The sequence below is a fragment of the Dysidea avara genome, chromosome 4, assembly GCF_963678975.1.
Source record: "Dysidea avara chromosome 4, odDysAvar1.4, whole genome shotgun sequence".
In the NCBI taxonomy this organism is placed as follows: Eukaryota; Metazoa; Porifera; class Demospongiae; order Dictyoceratida; family Dysideidae; genus Dysidea; species Dysidea avara.
This window is the reverse complement of record NC_089275.1, coordinates 31,551,164-31,568,578: the sequence shown is the minus strand read 5'-3', so window position 1 is coordinate 31,568,578 and position 17,415 is coordinate 31,551,164. Positions and strand designations below refer to the sequence as shown.

The 17,415-nt window shown below is 38.8% G+C and overlaps 1 protein-coding gene across 1 annotated transcript in view; it reads right to left on the bottom strand.

Annotated features, from left to right (window-relative positions):
- Positions 1 to 17,415, bottom strand: part of LOC136254688 (uncharacterized) — a 38,389-nt gene that overhangs the window by 20,494 nt on the left and 480 nt on the right. The window contains exons 2-6 of the mRNA XM_066047406.1: positions 14,861 to 14,952; positions 12,048 to 12,554; positions 11,796 to 11,987; positions 5,885 to 6,391; positions 5,633 to 5,824 (exon numbers count right to left, since the gene is read on the bottom strand). Coding sequence (XP_065903478.1) covers positions 5,633 to 5,824; positions 5,885 to 6,391; positions 11,796 to 11,987; positions 12,048 to 12,554; positions 14,861 to 14,933 — 1,471 coding nt within the window. The 5' untranslated portion in view covers positions 14,934 to 14,952. The remainder of the gene's footprint in view (positions 1 to 5,632; positions 5,825 to 5,884; positions 6,392 to 11,795; positions 11,988 to 12,047; positions 12,555 to 14,860; positions 14,953 to 17,415) is intronic.

The window sequence follows — 17,415 nt, the reverse complement described above, 5'->3', positions numbered from 1 at the left end:
TAACGAGTCTAATATTACATTATATTATTACTTTAAGTAACGAAGTTACTAATCTCATTAGTTATCCTCTGAGTAATGTCTAGCCGCTACGAAGTAACAAAGCCTACTGAATGAAGCTTATTCACCAGCTTCTTACTTATAACCAAGATTTCCAACAACGCAATCATGTCACGTCATAAGGTGGTAGTTTCACATGTGACAGCTTAAAGCTGTGGACACAAAGTAATATAATATGTAATATTATTATGGTTACTTTATTTTATGGGTAATATGTAACTGTAACTAAATAGTTCAGTAGCAAGTAATATTATGTAATATGTAACTAGTTACTTTTAAAAAAGTAACTTGCCAACACTGATGTGTATATACTACTTATGTACGTACGTACCTGTAGCTTTACCAGTCACCATGGTTAACTCAGATATGATGGAAACCAATGTAGTATGTGATGAAGTGGAAAATGGAGTGCAAGTTGACTGTGCTGCAACTGATGATTTGGGATGTCCAAGTAGTAGTGGCAGTGGTGATAGAGTACAAGACTGTACATTGACATCAAACCATCATAATGTAGAACAGGGGACCAGCTCCCAGAAATTTGATGGTGATGAGCAAAGTGCCACAAGCAGCAACGATACCACAACAGTTACTAGCGTCACATCCAAGGGAGGTGAAGATAAGCCGAGGTACATTAGTAAGTATTTAGTACAATACATTCCCGATGCCCGGCCACGAAATAAAGAGACTGCTGTGATGATTTCAGGGGCTGCAGTTTTAACTAGTGAAAAGTGTGTTGCCATTCTGAAGGAACAAGAAGAGAAACACAAGCAACAGCAGCAAGGGAAAGAGAGGAAGAGACTGGAAAGGGAGCAAAAGAAAATGGAGAAAGAAGAGGAACACAAGAAGAAAGCCCTGACTGCAGAAAGGAAGGCTCTAGCTGAAGAAAAGAAAGCTCTGGCAGCAGCAAAGAAGGCAGAGGAGTAGGCAAGGAAAGCTAGAGGAACAAGCAACTTAGACCAAGTCAATTATAACAGGAAACAGTAGAACAATGATGATCAACTTGGAACAAAATCTCCACGATTAACTGATGCTACAGTAACCGAAGATCTTCCAGGCACAGCCTCAATTGATGGTCAAAATGAATGCTGTGTATGTTTTGAGCTATTCCAAAGAGAAGATGAGACAAGCTGTGTGCATGCAAGAGATGGCTGCATGAGGATTGTATTACGGATATTGTATTTGATAAGTTTGGTAGGGAGCTGTTTTGTCCCTACTGTTCACAGTAGACAGTTGAATTACTGTGTAAAATAGCTAGGTTGATTTACTAGCAGGAAGTTTATTTTCATTATAATCATTTTTTGCGTGCTTTACTTTAAAAATTCGTAACTCTAACATCATGCAACCTATCGCTTCAAAATTTTGCATGGATGTTGGCTATACAGTACCTTCATAAATGTGCAGGATTTTTTTCAGATTTTTGTGAAGTTTCAATGTGAGGCCGTGGCCAGTCATTGGACTATTGTCCGATAATTGAAACACGCAAGCATATGGAGTTCCGGTGATTGAGCCATGGTTCTGATAAACAGTTACTTCGACTTTGCACGTTTTCAACTGTTACTGGTCAGGGGAAGCGCCTTTTGACACCAAACTTGGTACACAGGAAGATGAAGTCAAGTGGAATACCTCTGCCAAAAATCATGCTGCAGAAATATTCAGACGAGAAGGGACATGTGTTGGGAATAAACGTTCCATTAATTGGTTGCTTACGCTAACACTTTTTATTGTTTTACTGTGATTTAATATCATGCACTACTCCAGCTTGTTTCAGTACTTTTTATCGATGTGCTATGGTCCCTACTCTAGTTGAAAATTCCAAACTTTTTGTGTACTTGTTTGTTAACTTTTTTTTGCAAATAATTATTATGACTGGTAAACCCATGTATACCACATCAAAAGAAAGAATTGGCACTGTGCGCCCCTGCTATATCAACAATCGTCTGAAAAGTGAAGTATCCATTACTCTTCGTTGTCAGCTATGTTCAACCGTTACAACACAACATTACAAATCAAGAACTGTTCGAAAAGTATCTCTGCAATTCACGCATACCACATCAAAAGAAAGTGCCGCGTATCCCAGCTATATCAATAATCATCTGAAAAGTGAAGTATCCATTATGCTTCATTGTCAGCTATGTATGTTCAACCCATTACACAGCAGTACGAATCAACAACTCTTTGAAAAGCACCTCTGCAATCAAAGTAGCCACTATGAAAAATACAGAAGATTTCCGTATGAAGGGAAGCCATCATGTGCTACCGCCAAATCGACACTTTTCGCTGTCAGCAAAAATGAATGGACACAAAGGAGGACACTGGTAAGTCCATGAAGAATGCATTGTACATACTGTGGTATGCCAAAAGGCACCTCTTGGGCCGAAGCGATGTCGAACTGAAAAAATCAAGCCCGTAGCCTTAGCTGTTATCAAGTTACGCTTGTCTGAAGGTATCAGTCAGTCAGTCAGTCAGTCAGTCAGTCAGTCAGTCAGTCAGTCAGTCAGTTACTCAGTCAGTAGAAAATTCTGTTAAATAATTTTACTTTTTAAATTCCATAGCAACTTGTTGAAAGCGTTTCAGGTCAATCTGAAAGCTTGTTTGGGCTTAGTTTTACCTAATCAATACTGCCTCATCATCGTCAGGGAAAATTGAAGCTGGTTATTGAGTGATGTTTTTTCGTGGGCCATGCCTACTCCTTTGTGGTCCCTACTATACAACACTGTCGTACTGTAAGACAACAAGTTTAACAAGTAATACTGTAAAGAATATCAAGATACACGGTAGTGTATCGTGCGGCCCAAGAAGCCGGCGCGTAACACCCGTGAGTATATTGACAAGAAGAAAGAAAACGCAATTTTCCCACCTCCGTAGCTCTGTGCTTACTTGATGAAACATGACGAGTTTTGCTGTGGACATGCCCCCCAACTTCAGCACTCTACATTCCAAATTTGAGCGAAATCGCTTCACGTGTTCCCGAGATATGCGACTTCAAAAATTGGCTTAGTTTCTTGGTTTGTTTTTTTCTTTCTTCTTATTTTTCTTCCTCTTGTCACACACTTACAAAAACTGCTATAAAACGCGAACGCCATATCCGATTGCCTTGAAATTTGGCACACAGAAGGGGGGTATAAAGGCGCATCTCGGTACCAACAGTGGCTGGAATACGATACACAGGCAAAGAGTTATGAGCGATTATTCACGAAAAATAACACCAATATGTTGTCACGCCTACAGGGTAAACTGCGTATGGGAAGAAGCTGAAAATCGGTGGGTGAATAGGTTAACTATTGAACCTCAAACCTTTTGTGGTTTGAAAGAAATCGAAGTAAAAACCAGGAAGATACAACGAAAAAACCAACAGTGTGAAACAATTACGCAATCTAGATTAGCTAATAAAAAAACCACTGCTTACCACGCCTACCAGATAAACCGCTTGGGGTAATGCTTTGAAAATCGTTGTACAGATGGAGTAATCATCTTACAAAGGCTCTTCAATGGTGTAGAAGAATCAGACTTAAAGCCACGGAGTTATAACAGGAAATCCAACTTGGTGCAGCAAGTGCGAGATCGAGATACTCTAATAGAGCAGTCATCCTAATAGAGCAGTCACCCTGAAGAGAATTCAAGAGATCAGCTAGAACCAAGAAACCTGTATAGAGACCAGCTACACACAAGTCACCCTGTAGAGAGATCAGCTAGAAGAAGTTACCTTGTAGGGAGTTCATGCAACTATGGAAAGAGATAGTTAAGCTAGAAGAAATCACCTTGTAGAGCTCAGCTTCAAAGAAACCACCATGTAGAGAGTTCAGCTACAAACAAATCACCCTGTAGAGAGATCAGCTAGAAGAAGTTATCTTGTAGAGAGTTCAGCTACAAAGAAACCATCATTTAGAGAGTTCAGCTTCAAACAAATCACCTGTAGAGAGTTCATGATCAGCTACAAACAAATTACCTGTAGAGAGTTGCAGCTACAAACAAATCTTCCTGTAGAGAGATCAGCTAGAAGAAGTTACCTTGTAGAGAGTTCAGCTAAAAACAAATCACCCCGTAGAAAGATCAGCTAGAAGAAGACAACCTTGTAGAAAGTTCAGTTACAAAGAAACCACCATGTAGAGAGTTCAGCTACAAACTAGTGACCTTGTAGAGACATCAGCTAGAAAAGTTACCTTGTAGAGAGTTCAGCAACAAAGAAACCATTCTGTAAAGAGCTCAGCTGCAAACAAATCACCTGTACAGAATTCAGCTACGAACAAATCACCCTGTAGAGAGATCAGCTAGAAGAAATTACCTTGATGAGTTCAGCTACAAAGAAACCACCATGTAGAGAGTTCAGCTGCAAAGAAATCACCCTGTATAAAATTCTGCCACAAACAAATTGCCCTGTAGAAAGATCAGTTAGAAGAAGTTACCTTGTAGAGAGTTCAGCTACAAAGAAACCATTCTGTAAAGAGTTCAGCTGCAAACAAATAGCCTGTACAGAATTCAGCTACAAACAAATCACCCTGTAGAGAGATCAGCTAGAAGAAGTTACTTTGTAGAGAGTTCAGCTACAGAGAAACCACCATGTAGAGAGTTCAGCTAAAAGAAGTTACCTTGTAGAGAGTTCAGCTACAAAGAAACCACCATGTAGAGAGTTCAGCTGCAAAGAAATCACCTTGTATAAAATTCCGACACAAAACAAATTGCCCTGTAGAAAGATCAGTTAGAAGAAGTTACCTTGTAGAGAGTTCAGCTACAAAGAAACCATTCTGTAAAGAGTTCAGCTGCAAACAAATCACCTGTACAGAATTCAGCTACAAACAAATCACCCTGTAGAGAGATCAGCTAGAAGAAGTTACTTTGTAGATCTTTCAGCTACAAACAATTCACCCTGTAGAGAGAGCATCTAGAAGAAGTCACCTTGTAGAGTGTTCAGTTACAAAGAAACCACCATGGAGATTTCTGTAATCAATATATGTATTATATAATATATAATTTGTACATTTACTGATAAACTATTTAAAGTACATCTACTTCATCTTTTCTTCTTCCTGTGGTAAAGAAAAAAAGATAGGTTAAAAAGTCCCAAAGCCGGCCATAGGCCGGCTTTGGGGTATACAAATACAAAAAGAAATGAAATCTAATCCAAAACAGCCAAGCTGTAAAAAAAGTGTGCAGCCCTCAAAAAGGCTATGGTGAAAAAAGATGCGAAATCCAAGGTGGCGGTCAAGAAATGGCTGTGATGGTAGGTTAATGGTAAAATTTTAATAACGACAATTCAGCTAAATTTTTGTGCCGCTTGATCTTGGCACAAAATTCACCTGAATTGTCATTATTAAAATTTTGCCATTAACCTACCATCACAGCCATTTCTTGGCCGCTACCTTGGATTTCACAACTTTTTTCACCATAGCCATTTTGAGGGCCGCACACTTTTTTTACAGCTTGGTTGTTTTGGATTAGATAATCATTACTTTTAAAATGTTATGAATCCAACACCGTACTCTAGCAATTTATCCTGAAACATATATGCACACATTGTTAACCATTGCTATGGATCCATTATTAACCATTATTAACCAAGGTATAACCATTGCTATACCTTGTCTACAGACTGTTTCATTACCACTCCACCTTCCATCACTTTGACAGGTCCTAGTGTCACTACCAGTTAGTTCATAACCAGTGTTACATGTGAAACTACAAGTGTCTCCCTCATAACCCACTCCTACTCTACCAGAACTACATGACATTCCTCCATTGGATGGTGTTGATAGGATATCACATCGGATGTCTGCATACAATCAAATATGTATACATACTGTATGTACATAGTTGTAACACTATTATTTACCAATTACAAACTGTATTAATGGTTGTCGGTTATTGCTAGAAACTTCTTGGGTATCTATGTTGATTGCATTTGATGAGTTATCCAATCTACTTCCAAAAGCTATATATCCTGCAGTTGTAATACTCCACACTCTATAACGTGTGTCAGGTGGATGATAATATCCTATAACATCTCCAGCTTCAAACTCCATTCTGTCATCATCATTAACAGTTATATTTACTAGCCAGTAAGTGTCGTTATTATTACCAACTTCTTCAACTACTTCACTTTCTACTAACTGAACTTCACCCACTTTATCAAATACATCAATACCAGGTGTTGGTGGATGCCACACTTGTAAGTAAGGATCAGTTATACCACTAGCTACTCTGCTCATACTAGCAGTTATACCAGTTATTCTACCACTACAAGTGAAATTTGCACGTGGCACAATCACCTGAAACCGTTCTGGCACATCTATTCCTCCTCTCTGTTGTACTGTGACATATTCAAAGCAACTTTCACTACCTAACAACAAAAATAAGAATAAGCTGTGATTACATGGATCAAATCACATGAAAAGCAAAGTTACGTGGCAGTAAGTATAGAACGTATGATTTATTAAATGTGACAAGATTCGTTAAAACTTGACTTGTTGGTGCAAATGATGGCTATAAGTTTATATTGGCAGCTACAGCTAGCACATCCATACAATTATTCATAGACTTTCCATGTGATTCAGTGTATCGTAATTTGCTTTTTTTTCATTGCAAAATAATTTCGTATGCAAAATTTGTACGAAAATGTCTTGCACAAACTTTTTTATACAAGATCGAACTACTCTAATAAAGCAGTCATTCATGTCAATCATACGAAAATATTTTTACACGAAAATTTTTATCACAAACAATTTTTGCACGAAAATAAAGCAAATTATGGTACCTTCTTCTGTATAAGGATATCATTATCATGTTACTTGGCTCTGGTCTGGCCCAAGCAGATAGTATGACAAAGTCCTGCAGTTTTGGGAAGTAGGTATTTGACCATTAGAATATTTTTTGGTCTCGTGCTTCCTAATACACTGCTCTATATTTGTTGCTTATGCAGACCTCTCAACTCTCACGATTTGATCGTGAGACAAATGATTTCAGCCTTGATATCACGACTGCTTGCTGATCTCATGATTTCTCACAATTCTCAACAAAATTTCCTAAGGCATCTCGTAAGGCACACTAAATCTCCTTGAATTAAAATATCTTGTATCAGGTATCACATGATAATTTAATTAGAATAGTGGCCCATTTCTGTATTTGAGATGGAATTTTTGGCTGTTTTATGTGTTTTTGACTGTGCCACGAGTGACTATGCTGTCAAACACAAGGTGAAAACCTTTTGAAGCACACATTTGAGGTGTGAAATCTTACCAGTGGTGTTATTACAAATGTTTATTGCTTAGTTTCAGTTGTTGTGAGGTGCATTGTCCGGAGAATCTGTGTTGAACACGAATCCACTGCTGGATACTGTTAAGAAATGAGGTGATTTCGGCGACAAATTACTGCTGAACTAGTGTATCATAGTTTGAAAGACTGATAGCACATGATTCAACGATGGAGCAAGGATAGTAGGTACTTATCATAGGGTAGGCTACACTATAGCATAGAGACATTATAAGCTGTGGTAAATAGCAGTACTGCACTCACATAGCTAGCTAGTAGTGCCTTTAAACAATTGCTTGGTAAAACAAATATACGTGCATGAACCCCATCATAAAGATGGTAGGCTTCACAACTACATGAGGGATGGGTGGCTGGCTTTCCCATGACCAGGTCTGTTTCCAGATTGAGAGGTCTACTTATGCATGCTACAGTATACTTAAAGCTATCTCAAAGATCTATAAGCAGCTTTCTTATGTACACAATATGTTACAGGGATAGTCTGCAAGAATCCCACATGTTCATTCAAAGTCTGCAAGAATCCCACATGTTCATTCAAGCCTATAATTTAAAAGTAGAATGCATTAAATACTGTACTACAAATAATTAAAATTATTTTAATTCAGCAGATTTGTTGAACACCTGTTTTGCAACCAATTCCTTAATATCACCATATTCCCTCAAAGCATGACGAGTTAGCAAATTGCTTAAATATTTTTGCCTTAGAGTTGCCAAAAAACACTGTACAGCTTACCTAAAAGTTTAACACATAGTACCATCAAAAGAAAACTAATTTCACATCTTTTTTCACCATAGCCATTTTGAGGGCCGCACACTTTTTTTACAGCTTGGCTGTTTTGGATTAGATCAAGACACACGATAGTGTGTCGTGCGGCCCAAGAAGCCGGCGCGCCACACCGTGAGTATATTAACAGGAAGAAAGAAAACGCAATTTTCACACCTATGTAGCTCTGTGATCCCTTATCCGATTGGCACCAAATTTGCTAGAGACGTGCCGCCCAGTTAGGGGAGTCTACATACCAAATTTGAAGAAAATCGCTCCAGCCATTTCCGAGATACGAGCGAACAAAATTTCGTTTTAATTTCTTCGTTTTTTTCTTCTTCATCTTCTTCATTTCGCACACTTCGCAAAATTCGCCATAAAACACGAATGCGTGCTCGGATTGGGCTGAAATTTGGCACACTTAACGGGCTCATTAAGGCGGATCTCCGTACCAACTTTGGTAGGAATCTGATGAACATTCACGGAGTTATGACCGATTATTTGCGTAAAATAAGGTCGAAGGTCTGTCACGCCTACAGGGTAAACCCCTTGGAGGAATCAGTTGAAAATTGATATGTAGATGGAGCAACCATCGTAGGAGTGCCTTTTTGTGGTTTGAAAGGAATCGAGATAAAGACCATGGAGATATGACACAAAACCCAACCTGTGTCAAAATTACGCGATCGATTTTTATGAATAAAAAAATTATTAGTTTTCGTGTCTACCAGACAAACCGCTTAGAGCAACGAGCTGAAAATCAGTATGTAGCTGGAATAATCATCATACAAATTTCTTGCAGTAGTACAGAAGAATCGGATTACAAATCACTGAGTTATGATTCGAAAGGCAACTACGTGTAGCAAATGCGAGATCGAGATACTCTAATAGAACAGTCACCCTGTAGTCAGATCAGCTAGAAGAAGGTACCTAATAGAGAGTTCATCTACAAAGAAGCCATCATGTAGAGAGTTCAGCTAAAATAAATCACCCTGTAGAGAATTCAGCTACAAACAAATTGCCCTGTAGAGAGATCAGCTAGAAGAAGTTACCTTGTAGAGAGTTCAGTTACAAAGAAACAATCATGCAAAGAGTTTGCTGCAAACAAATCGCCCAGTAGAAAGTTCCGCTATGAACAGATCCACTATAGAGAGTTCAGTTAGAAACAAGTCATCCTGTAGAGAGATCAGCTAGAAGAAGTCACATTGTAGAGAGTTCAGTTACAAAGAAACAATCATGCAAAGAGTTTAGCTACAAACAAATCACCCAGTAGAAAGTTCACGCTATGAACAGATCACACTGTAGAGAGTTCAGTTAGAAACAAGTCATCCTGTAGAGAGATCAGCTAGAAGAAGTTACCTTGTAGAGAGTTCAGTTACAAAGAAACAATCATGCAAAGAGTTTAGCTGCAAACAAATCACCCAGTAGAAAGTTCACGCTATAAACAGATCACACTGTAAAGAGTTCAGTTAGAAACAAGTCATCCTGTAGATAGATCAGCTAGAAGAAGTCACTTTGTAGAGAGTTCGGCTACAAAGAAACCACCATGTAAGAGAGTTCAGTTGCAAACAAACCACTCTGTACAGACTTCAGCTACGAAAAGATCACCCTGTAGAGAGATCAGCTAGAAACAAGTCATCCTGTAGAGAGTTAAGCTAGAAGAAGTTACATTGTAGAGAGTTCAGCTACAAAGAAACCACCATGTAAGAGAGTTCAGCTGCAAACAAATCACCTGTAGAGAGTTCAGCTAGGAACAAGTCACCCTGTACAGAGATCAGCTAGAAACAAGTCATCCTGTAGAGAGTTCAGCTAGAAGAAGTTATATTGTAGAAAGTTCAGCTACAAAGAAACTACCATGTAGAGAGTTCAGCTGCAAACAAATCGCCCTGTAGAGAATTCAGTTACAACAAATCACCCTGTAGAGAGTGCAGCTAGAAACAAGTCACCCTGTAGAGAGATCAGCTAGAAACAAGTCACCTGTAGAGAGTTCAGCTAGAAGAAATTACATTGTAGAGAGTTCAGCAGCAAACAAATTGCCCTGTAGAGAATTCAGCTACAGACAAATCACCTTCTAGAAAGATCAGCTAGAAGAAGTTACCTTGTAGAGAGTTCAGCTACAAACAAATCACCCTGTAGAGAGTTCAGCTAGAAACAAGTCACCCTGTAGAGAGATCAGCTAGAAACAAGTCACCATGTAGAGAGTTCAGCTAGAAGAAGTTACATTGTAGAGAGTTCAGCTACAAAGAAACTACCATGTACAGAGTTCAGCTGCAAACAAATTGCCCTGTAGAGAGATCAGCTAGAAGAAGTTACATTGTAGAGAGTTCAGCTACAAAGAACCTACCATGTAGAGAGTTCAGCTGCAAACAAATTGCCCTGTAGAGAATTCAGCTACAAACAAATCACCCTGTAGAGAGTTCAGCTAGAAACAAGTCACCCTGTAGAGAGTTCAGCTAGAAGAAGTTACATTGTAGAGAGTTCAGCTACAAAGAAACTACCATGCAGAGAGTTCAGCTGCAAACAAATTGCCCTGTAGAGAATTCAGCTACAAGCAAATCACCCGGTAGAAAGATCAGCTAGAAGAAGTTACCTTGTAGAGAATTCAGCTACAAACAAATCACCCTGTAGAGAGTTCAGCTAGAAACAAGTTACACTGTAGAGAGATCAGCTAGAAACAAGTCACCCTGTAGAGAGTTCAGCTAGAAGAAGTTACATTGTAGAGAGTTCAGCTACAAAGAAACTACCATGTTGAGAGTTCAGCTGCAAAGAAATTGCCCTGTAGAGAATTCAGCTACAAACAAATCACCCTGTAGAAAGATCAGCTAGAAGAAGTTACCTTGTAGAGAATTCAGCTACAAACAAATCACCCTGTAGAGAATTCAGCTAGAAACAAGTCACCCTGTAGAGAGATCAGCTAGAAACAAGCCACCCTTAGAGAGTTCAGCTAGAAGAAGTTACATTGTAGAGAGTTCAGCAGTTTAGCTGCAAACAAATCACCCTGTAGAGAATTCAGCTACAAACAAATTACCCTGTAGAAAGATCAGCTAGAAGAAGTTACCTTGTAGAGAGTTCAGCTACAAACAAATCACCCTGTAGAGAGTTCAGCTACAAACAAGTCATCCGGTAGAGAGATCAGCTAGAAGGATCACCTTGCAGAGAGGTCAGCTACAAAGAAATCACCCTGCTTCATCTTTTCTTCTTCCTGTAGTAAAGAAAAAATGACAGGTTAAAAGTATACAAATACAAAAAGAAGTGAAATCTAATCCAAAACAGCCAAGCTGTAAAAAAAGAGTGCGGCCCTGAGAAAGGCTATGGTGAAAAAAGATGTGAAATCCAAGGTGGCGGCCAAGGAATGGCTGTGATGGTAGGTTAATGGTAAAAATTTTAATGACAACAATTCAGGTGAATTTGGTGCCGCTTGGTCTTGGCACAAAATTCACTTGAATTGTCGTTATTAAAATTTTTACCATTAACCTACCATCACAGCCATTTCTTGGCCGCCACCTTGGATTTCACATCTTTTTTCACCATAGCCTTTCTCAGGGCCGCACTCTTTTTTTACAGCTTGGCTGTTTTGGATTAGATAATTATTACTTTTAAAATGTTATGAATCCAACACCGTACTCTAGCAATTTATCCTGAAACATGCACACATTATTAACCGTTGCTATGGATCTATTATTAACCATTATTAACCTAGGTATAACCATTGCTATACCTTGTCTACAGACTGTTTCATTACCACTCCACCTTCCATCACTTTGACAGGTCCTAGTGTCACTACCAGTTAGTTCATAACCAGTGTTACATGTGAAACTACAAGTGTCTCCCTCATAACCCACTCCTACTCTACCAGAACTACATGACATTCCTCCATTGGATGGTGTTGATAGGATATCACATCGGATGTCTGCATACAATCAAATATGTATACATACTGTATGTACATAGTTGTAACACTATTATTTACCAATTACAAACTGTATTAATGGTTGTCGGTTATTGCTAGAAACTTCTTGGGTATCTATGTTGATTGCATTTGATGAGTTATCCAATCTACTTCCAAAAGCTATATATCCTGCAGTTGTAATACTCCACACTCTATAACGTGTGTCAGGTGGATGATAATATCCTATAACATCTCCAGCTTCAAACTCAATTCTGTCATCATCATTAACAGTTATATTTACTAGCCAGTAAGTGTCGTTATTATTACCAACTTCTTCAACTACTTCACTTTCTACTAACTGAACTTCACCCACTTTATCAAATACATCAATACCAGGTGTTGGTGGATGCCACACTTGTAAGTAAGGATCAGTTATACCACTAGCTACTCTGTTCATACTAGCAGTTATACCAGTTATTCTACCACTACAAGTGAAATTTGCACGTGGCACAATCACCTGAAACCGTTCTGGCACATCTATTCCTCCTCTCTGTTGTACTGTGACATATTCAAAGCAACTTTCACTACCTAACAACAAAAATAAGAATAAGCTGTGATTACATGGATCAAATCACATGAAAAGCAAAGTTACATGGCAGTAAGTATAGAACGTATGATTTATTAAATGTGACAAGATTTGTTAAACTTGACTTGTTTGCGCAAATGATGGCTATAAGTTTATATTGGCAGCTACAGCTAGCACATCCATACAATTATTCATAGACTTTCTATGTGGTTCAGTGTACTGTAATTTGCTTTTTTTCATTGCAAAATAATTTCGTATGCAAAATTTGTACGAAAATTTCTTGCACAAACTTTTTTTGTACAAGATCGAACTACTCTAATAAAGCAGTCATTCACGTAAATCATACGAAAATATTTTTTACACGAAAATTTTTATCACAAACAATTTTTGCACGAAAATAAAGCAAATTATGGTACCTTCTTCTGTATAAGGATATCATTATCATGTTACTTGGCTCTGGTCTGGCCCAAGCAGATAGTATGGCAAAGCAGTGCTCGAATTGTAAATTTATATGAGGGTATACTATCAAGGGCAGATCCAGGATTTTGCTAAGGCAAAGGGGGGCACACAGGTACTGGAAATCATTCCACAGTGTGCAAAGCACACTCTGCGAAATGCGAAGCATGAGCTTTCTAGGGGGGTCTGGGGGCATGCTGCCCCAGGAAATTTTGAAAAATTAACATTCTGAGATTGAATTTGGTGGCAATATTGACTGAAATTTGTTGATAGTTCAACACTGGAAGTATGAATGCTAATAGTATAGCTACTGAGCTAAAAAGCAAAATTATAGCTATAGTGTAAAGGCCTAGGCTGCTCCCCATAGAAATTTTGAAAATTAATATTCCGGCTGAGATTATAATATTTTATTTGGTGGCAATCTTGACTGAAATTTGCTGAGTTCAACACTGGCAGAAGTATGAATGCTAATAGTAGCTATATACTGAGCTACATAACAGATCTAGAATTAGTTAGTATAGCTAGTATAAGATTTCCTAAAAAAAAATCAACTTTTTGAGATTGAATTTGGTAGCGATTTTGAATAACTGTTCAATGCAAGAAGCATGAATACTATAATAAAGTCTATAAGGAAATTTTGAAAACTTTATACTTTTTGTGAATGATATTGGTGGTAATTTGACTGCCATTCACGAGAAAGATGAATACTCTTTGCAGCATCTATACCTAAAGATGGTAACCCAATTTATGATTTAGCCAAGGTGGGAACGTTTTTTTATCCAGCCACATTTCCGGTTCCAACTAGGTAAATGTGTCACTGTTAGTTGGTACTTGCTCTGTATATACACTACCATCATTATATGACTCTTCTTCACTACTTTAATTTGCTGCCTTTCATCATCATCAGCTGATTCATCATCAACTGATTCATCACCAGCTGATTCATCACCAATTACTTCCTTGGTAGACACATGCAGTCTACAATAGAGGGGTAGATTCTGCATTGCATGCAAAATAACTAACCTTGTTCGATTCTAATTAATGCACACCTCACGAAAGGAATTTTTGAGGATTGTGGGATTAGCTTCCTTGGGGGCTCAATTGGCTCGAGAATCACGTTACACTAAGTAAGAATATGTATTACTATGTAGTAACTAATGTTTCATGGATGTTTTTTGCTGAGGAGTAGCTACTATAGCTACACTGTAGCTACCTTATACTTAGCTAGGCTATCAAGGTATACTAATCTACAAAAATTGTTATCAAGGTATACTTCGTATACCCCCGTATACCCTCAATTCGAGCACTGGCCTATGTGATTGCATAGGCTAATTGTATTGTATTATACGTATATGTATTTTTATTGTATTCATAGGCTTAGCTTTCTGACAGGTCCCTATTGGGATAGCATTTACAAATAGGTATGAACGATATGTATGTACAATTGTTGGATCTTATCCATAAGCATTTCTGCTGTTCCGTTATAGTACTTCTTTATTAAAATACTAACTACAGTATATAGTTAAGTATAATAGTACAGAGCATTGTAACACCATGCTAAAAATACATATCTCATGTATATACATAAAATGTAGAGACTAAAAAAGTCTAAATGTTGGTAGCAAACTACCAGTTGTGTGTTAATGCATGGATTCAATATTAGATGTGATGACTATATCAATGGGTCCAGCATTGTTCCTTAAGACTTTCAATTCAATGTGTGCATGAGTGTTGTGTGTGTGCATGTGTACATTTTGTACGTCACAGCATCTGCTTGCAAGCGAGCATGCATGTGTGCGTGTGCACATGCACAAGTGTGATAAGGATACACATGCATGTAAAAATAACTAACTTGTATAGTCAATCAATATCATCCAGCACAAGATGGCAATGGCCTTAAAACCACATCCACACAGCTCCTTCATTGTTAGGAAACTTATATACCTACAATACAAGATATCATACTACAAATAATGCAGCAGCCACATGTATTATAGAATGTCAAATGCTGTGAGGTACAGTAAATGTGTAGTCACATCTCAGAATGAATATGCCATACAGTGTATCAGATGTGTGAGCAAGGAATATGAGGTGACAGTTATATACGTAATAAGGTACACTGTATTTCCCAAGTCTGCAAAAATATTTAGTGGTTTCTGTGTGAATTCTAGTAGACACACTATATACCTGTTTGGCTGATAGCATCAACAATACTGTTGTTGGACTACCCACACCAAACTATTGATGGACAGGCTACCCAGAACTACATACAATATATATATATTTTCTATGCAGTAATTATAACTAGCTATGCTGTTTGTCAAAACAACTCTTGAAGTTAGTATCATTGTTTCTGTGTACAGAACATATAGAGCCTTTTATGTTTTATCCACCAGGATACACCAGTGTCAAAATCTCATGTGACCAGACCACTTTTGGGTAGGGAGAAAAAAGGGTCTGATCCAGTTTGAATCCCACAATCATCTTCACACATCACATCGTTACATCACCAGTATTTATGACTCCATGTACTTAAATTTCATTGTAACAAACTGCCATATTACAACAATAGTCTAAAAATTCTGCCTACCTGTGAATCAATAAAAAACTTTATGCCAATTCAACATTAATAGACACCAAAGTAGCAATAGACAATGACTGCTTTGTAAATGTGTGCTTGTGATTCATAGACGCGAGTGACTTAAATGTAGCAGCAATTGTATAATGTACGTCAGCATTGTAAGTGGGCTGGGTCATCCGGTTTATCTGGGTCATTTGGGTCACATTTTGCCTGGGTCAAGTGGGTCTTATCCACTTCATTGAATATCTGGGTCTGACCCGGATGAGATCACGTGTGACTATAAGTTAACAAGCTCGACTGGATTGGTGCAAACGCAGTTGTAAACACTCAAGTGACTTACGTGGAACGACACCCACCATTCAGGAATATGCTTTGCTGTCTGTGCCATGTATGTAGAGCCACACCCACTTATCGAAATTGTATCAGCTGTTCTCTGTGGGCATGCATTGAGATCCATGTTGCTACTTGAAATGTAGGTGATTAACTTCTGAAAATTCTTAATTGCTGTTGCTGCATGTAGACATATGTGGAGCCACACCCATTGATAATAATACATATGTGGAGCCACACCCATTTGATAATACATAGCTACTCACTTCTTGCAAACAATCCTTTCTATAGTGGCTAACTAATGTCACTTGGAATTTGTGGATTTTATATAGCTCTTGAGGCACACCTCTATTTTAATTAAACCGGGTCACATGCGGTCAGATCCGGGTCCCATCCAGATAACTATTTGGGTCAGTGGGTCAAACAGGTCAACAGTACTGACCCACTTACAACGCTGATGTAGGTACATAGTTACCTGTGGTCACAGCACCAAATGTGACGCTGTGACGAGCAAAGAACAACCTGGTTCCTCCTACTATTTGAAAATGCATCATGTTTCTTTGCTTAACACTACCCAATTATCCTGGAGTGTTAAGACGAGTGTGGGATTAGAACCGAATCTGACTGAACCAGACCCTTTTGTCTCCCTACTCAATGACACTACAGCAATTTTTTTCACAGCAGTGTGTCACAGCTTCCTACAGATTATTTATGGCTGAGGATTGCTGCCATTGGTTCCTCCCCAGACTGGTTTTCTGTGATTAATGTATATGCTTACTTATTTTAGTTAGTACTTCTCAACACTTCCTTTGCACGTAGGGTGCACGCACACACACACACACACACACACACACACACACACACACACACACACACACACACACACACACACACACACACACACACACACACACACACACACACACACACACACACACACACACACACACACACACACACACACACACACACACACACACACACACACACACACACACACACACACACACACACACACACACACACACACACACACACACACACACACACACACACACACACACACACACACACACACACACACACACACACACACACACACACACACACACACACACACACACACACACACACACACACACACACACACACACACACACACACACACACACACACACACACACACACACACACACACACACACACACACACACACACACACACACACACACACACACACACACACACACACACACACACACACACACACACACACACACACACACACACACACACACACACACACACACACACACACACACACACACACACACACACACACACACACACACACACACACACACACACACACACACACACACACACACACACACACACACACACACACACACACACACACACACACACACACACACACACACACACACACACACACACACACACACACACACACACACACACACACACACACACAC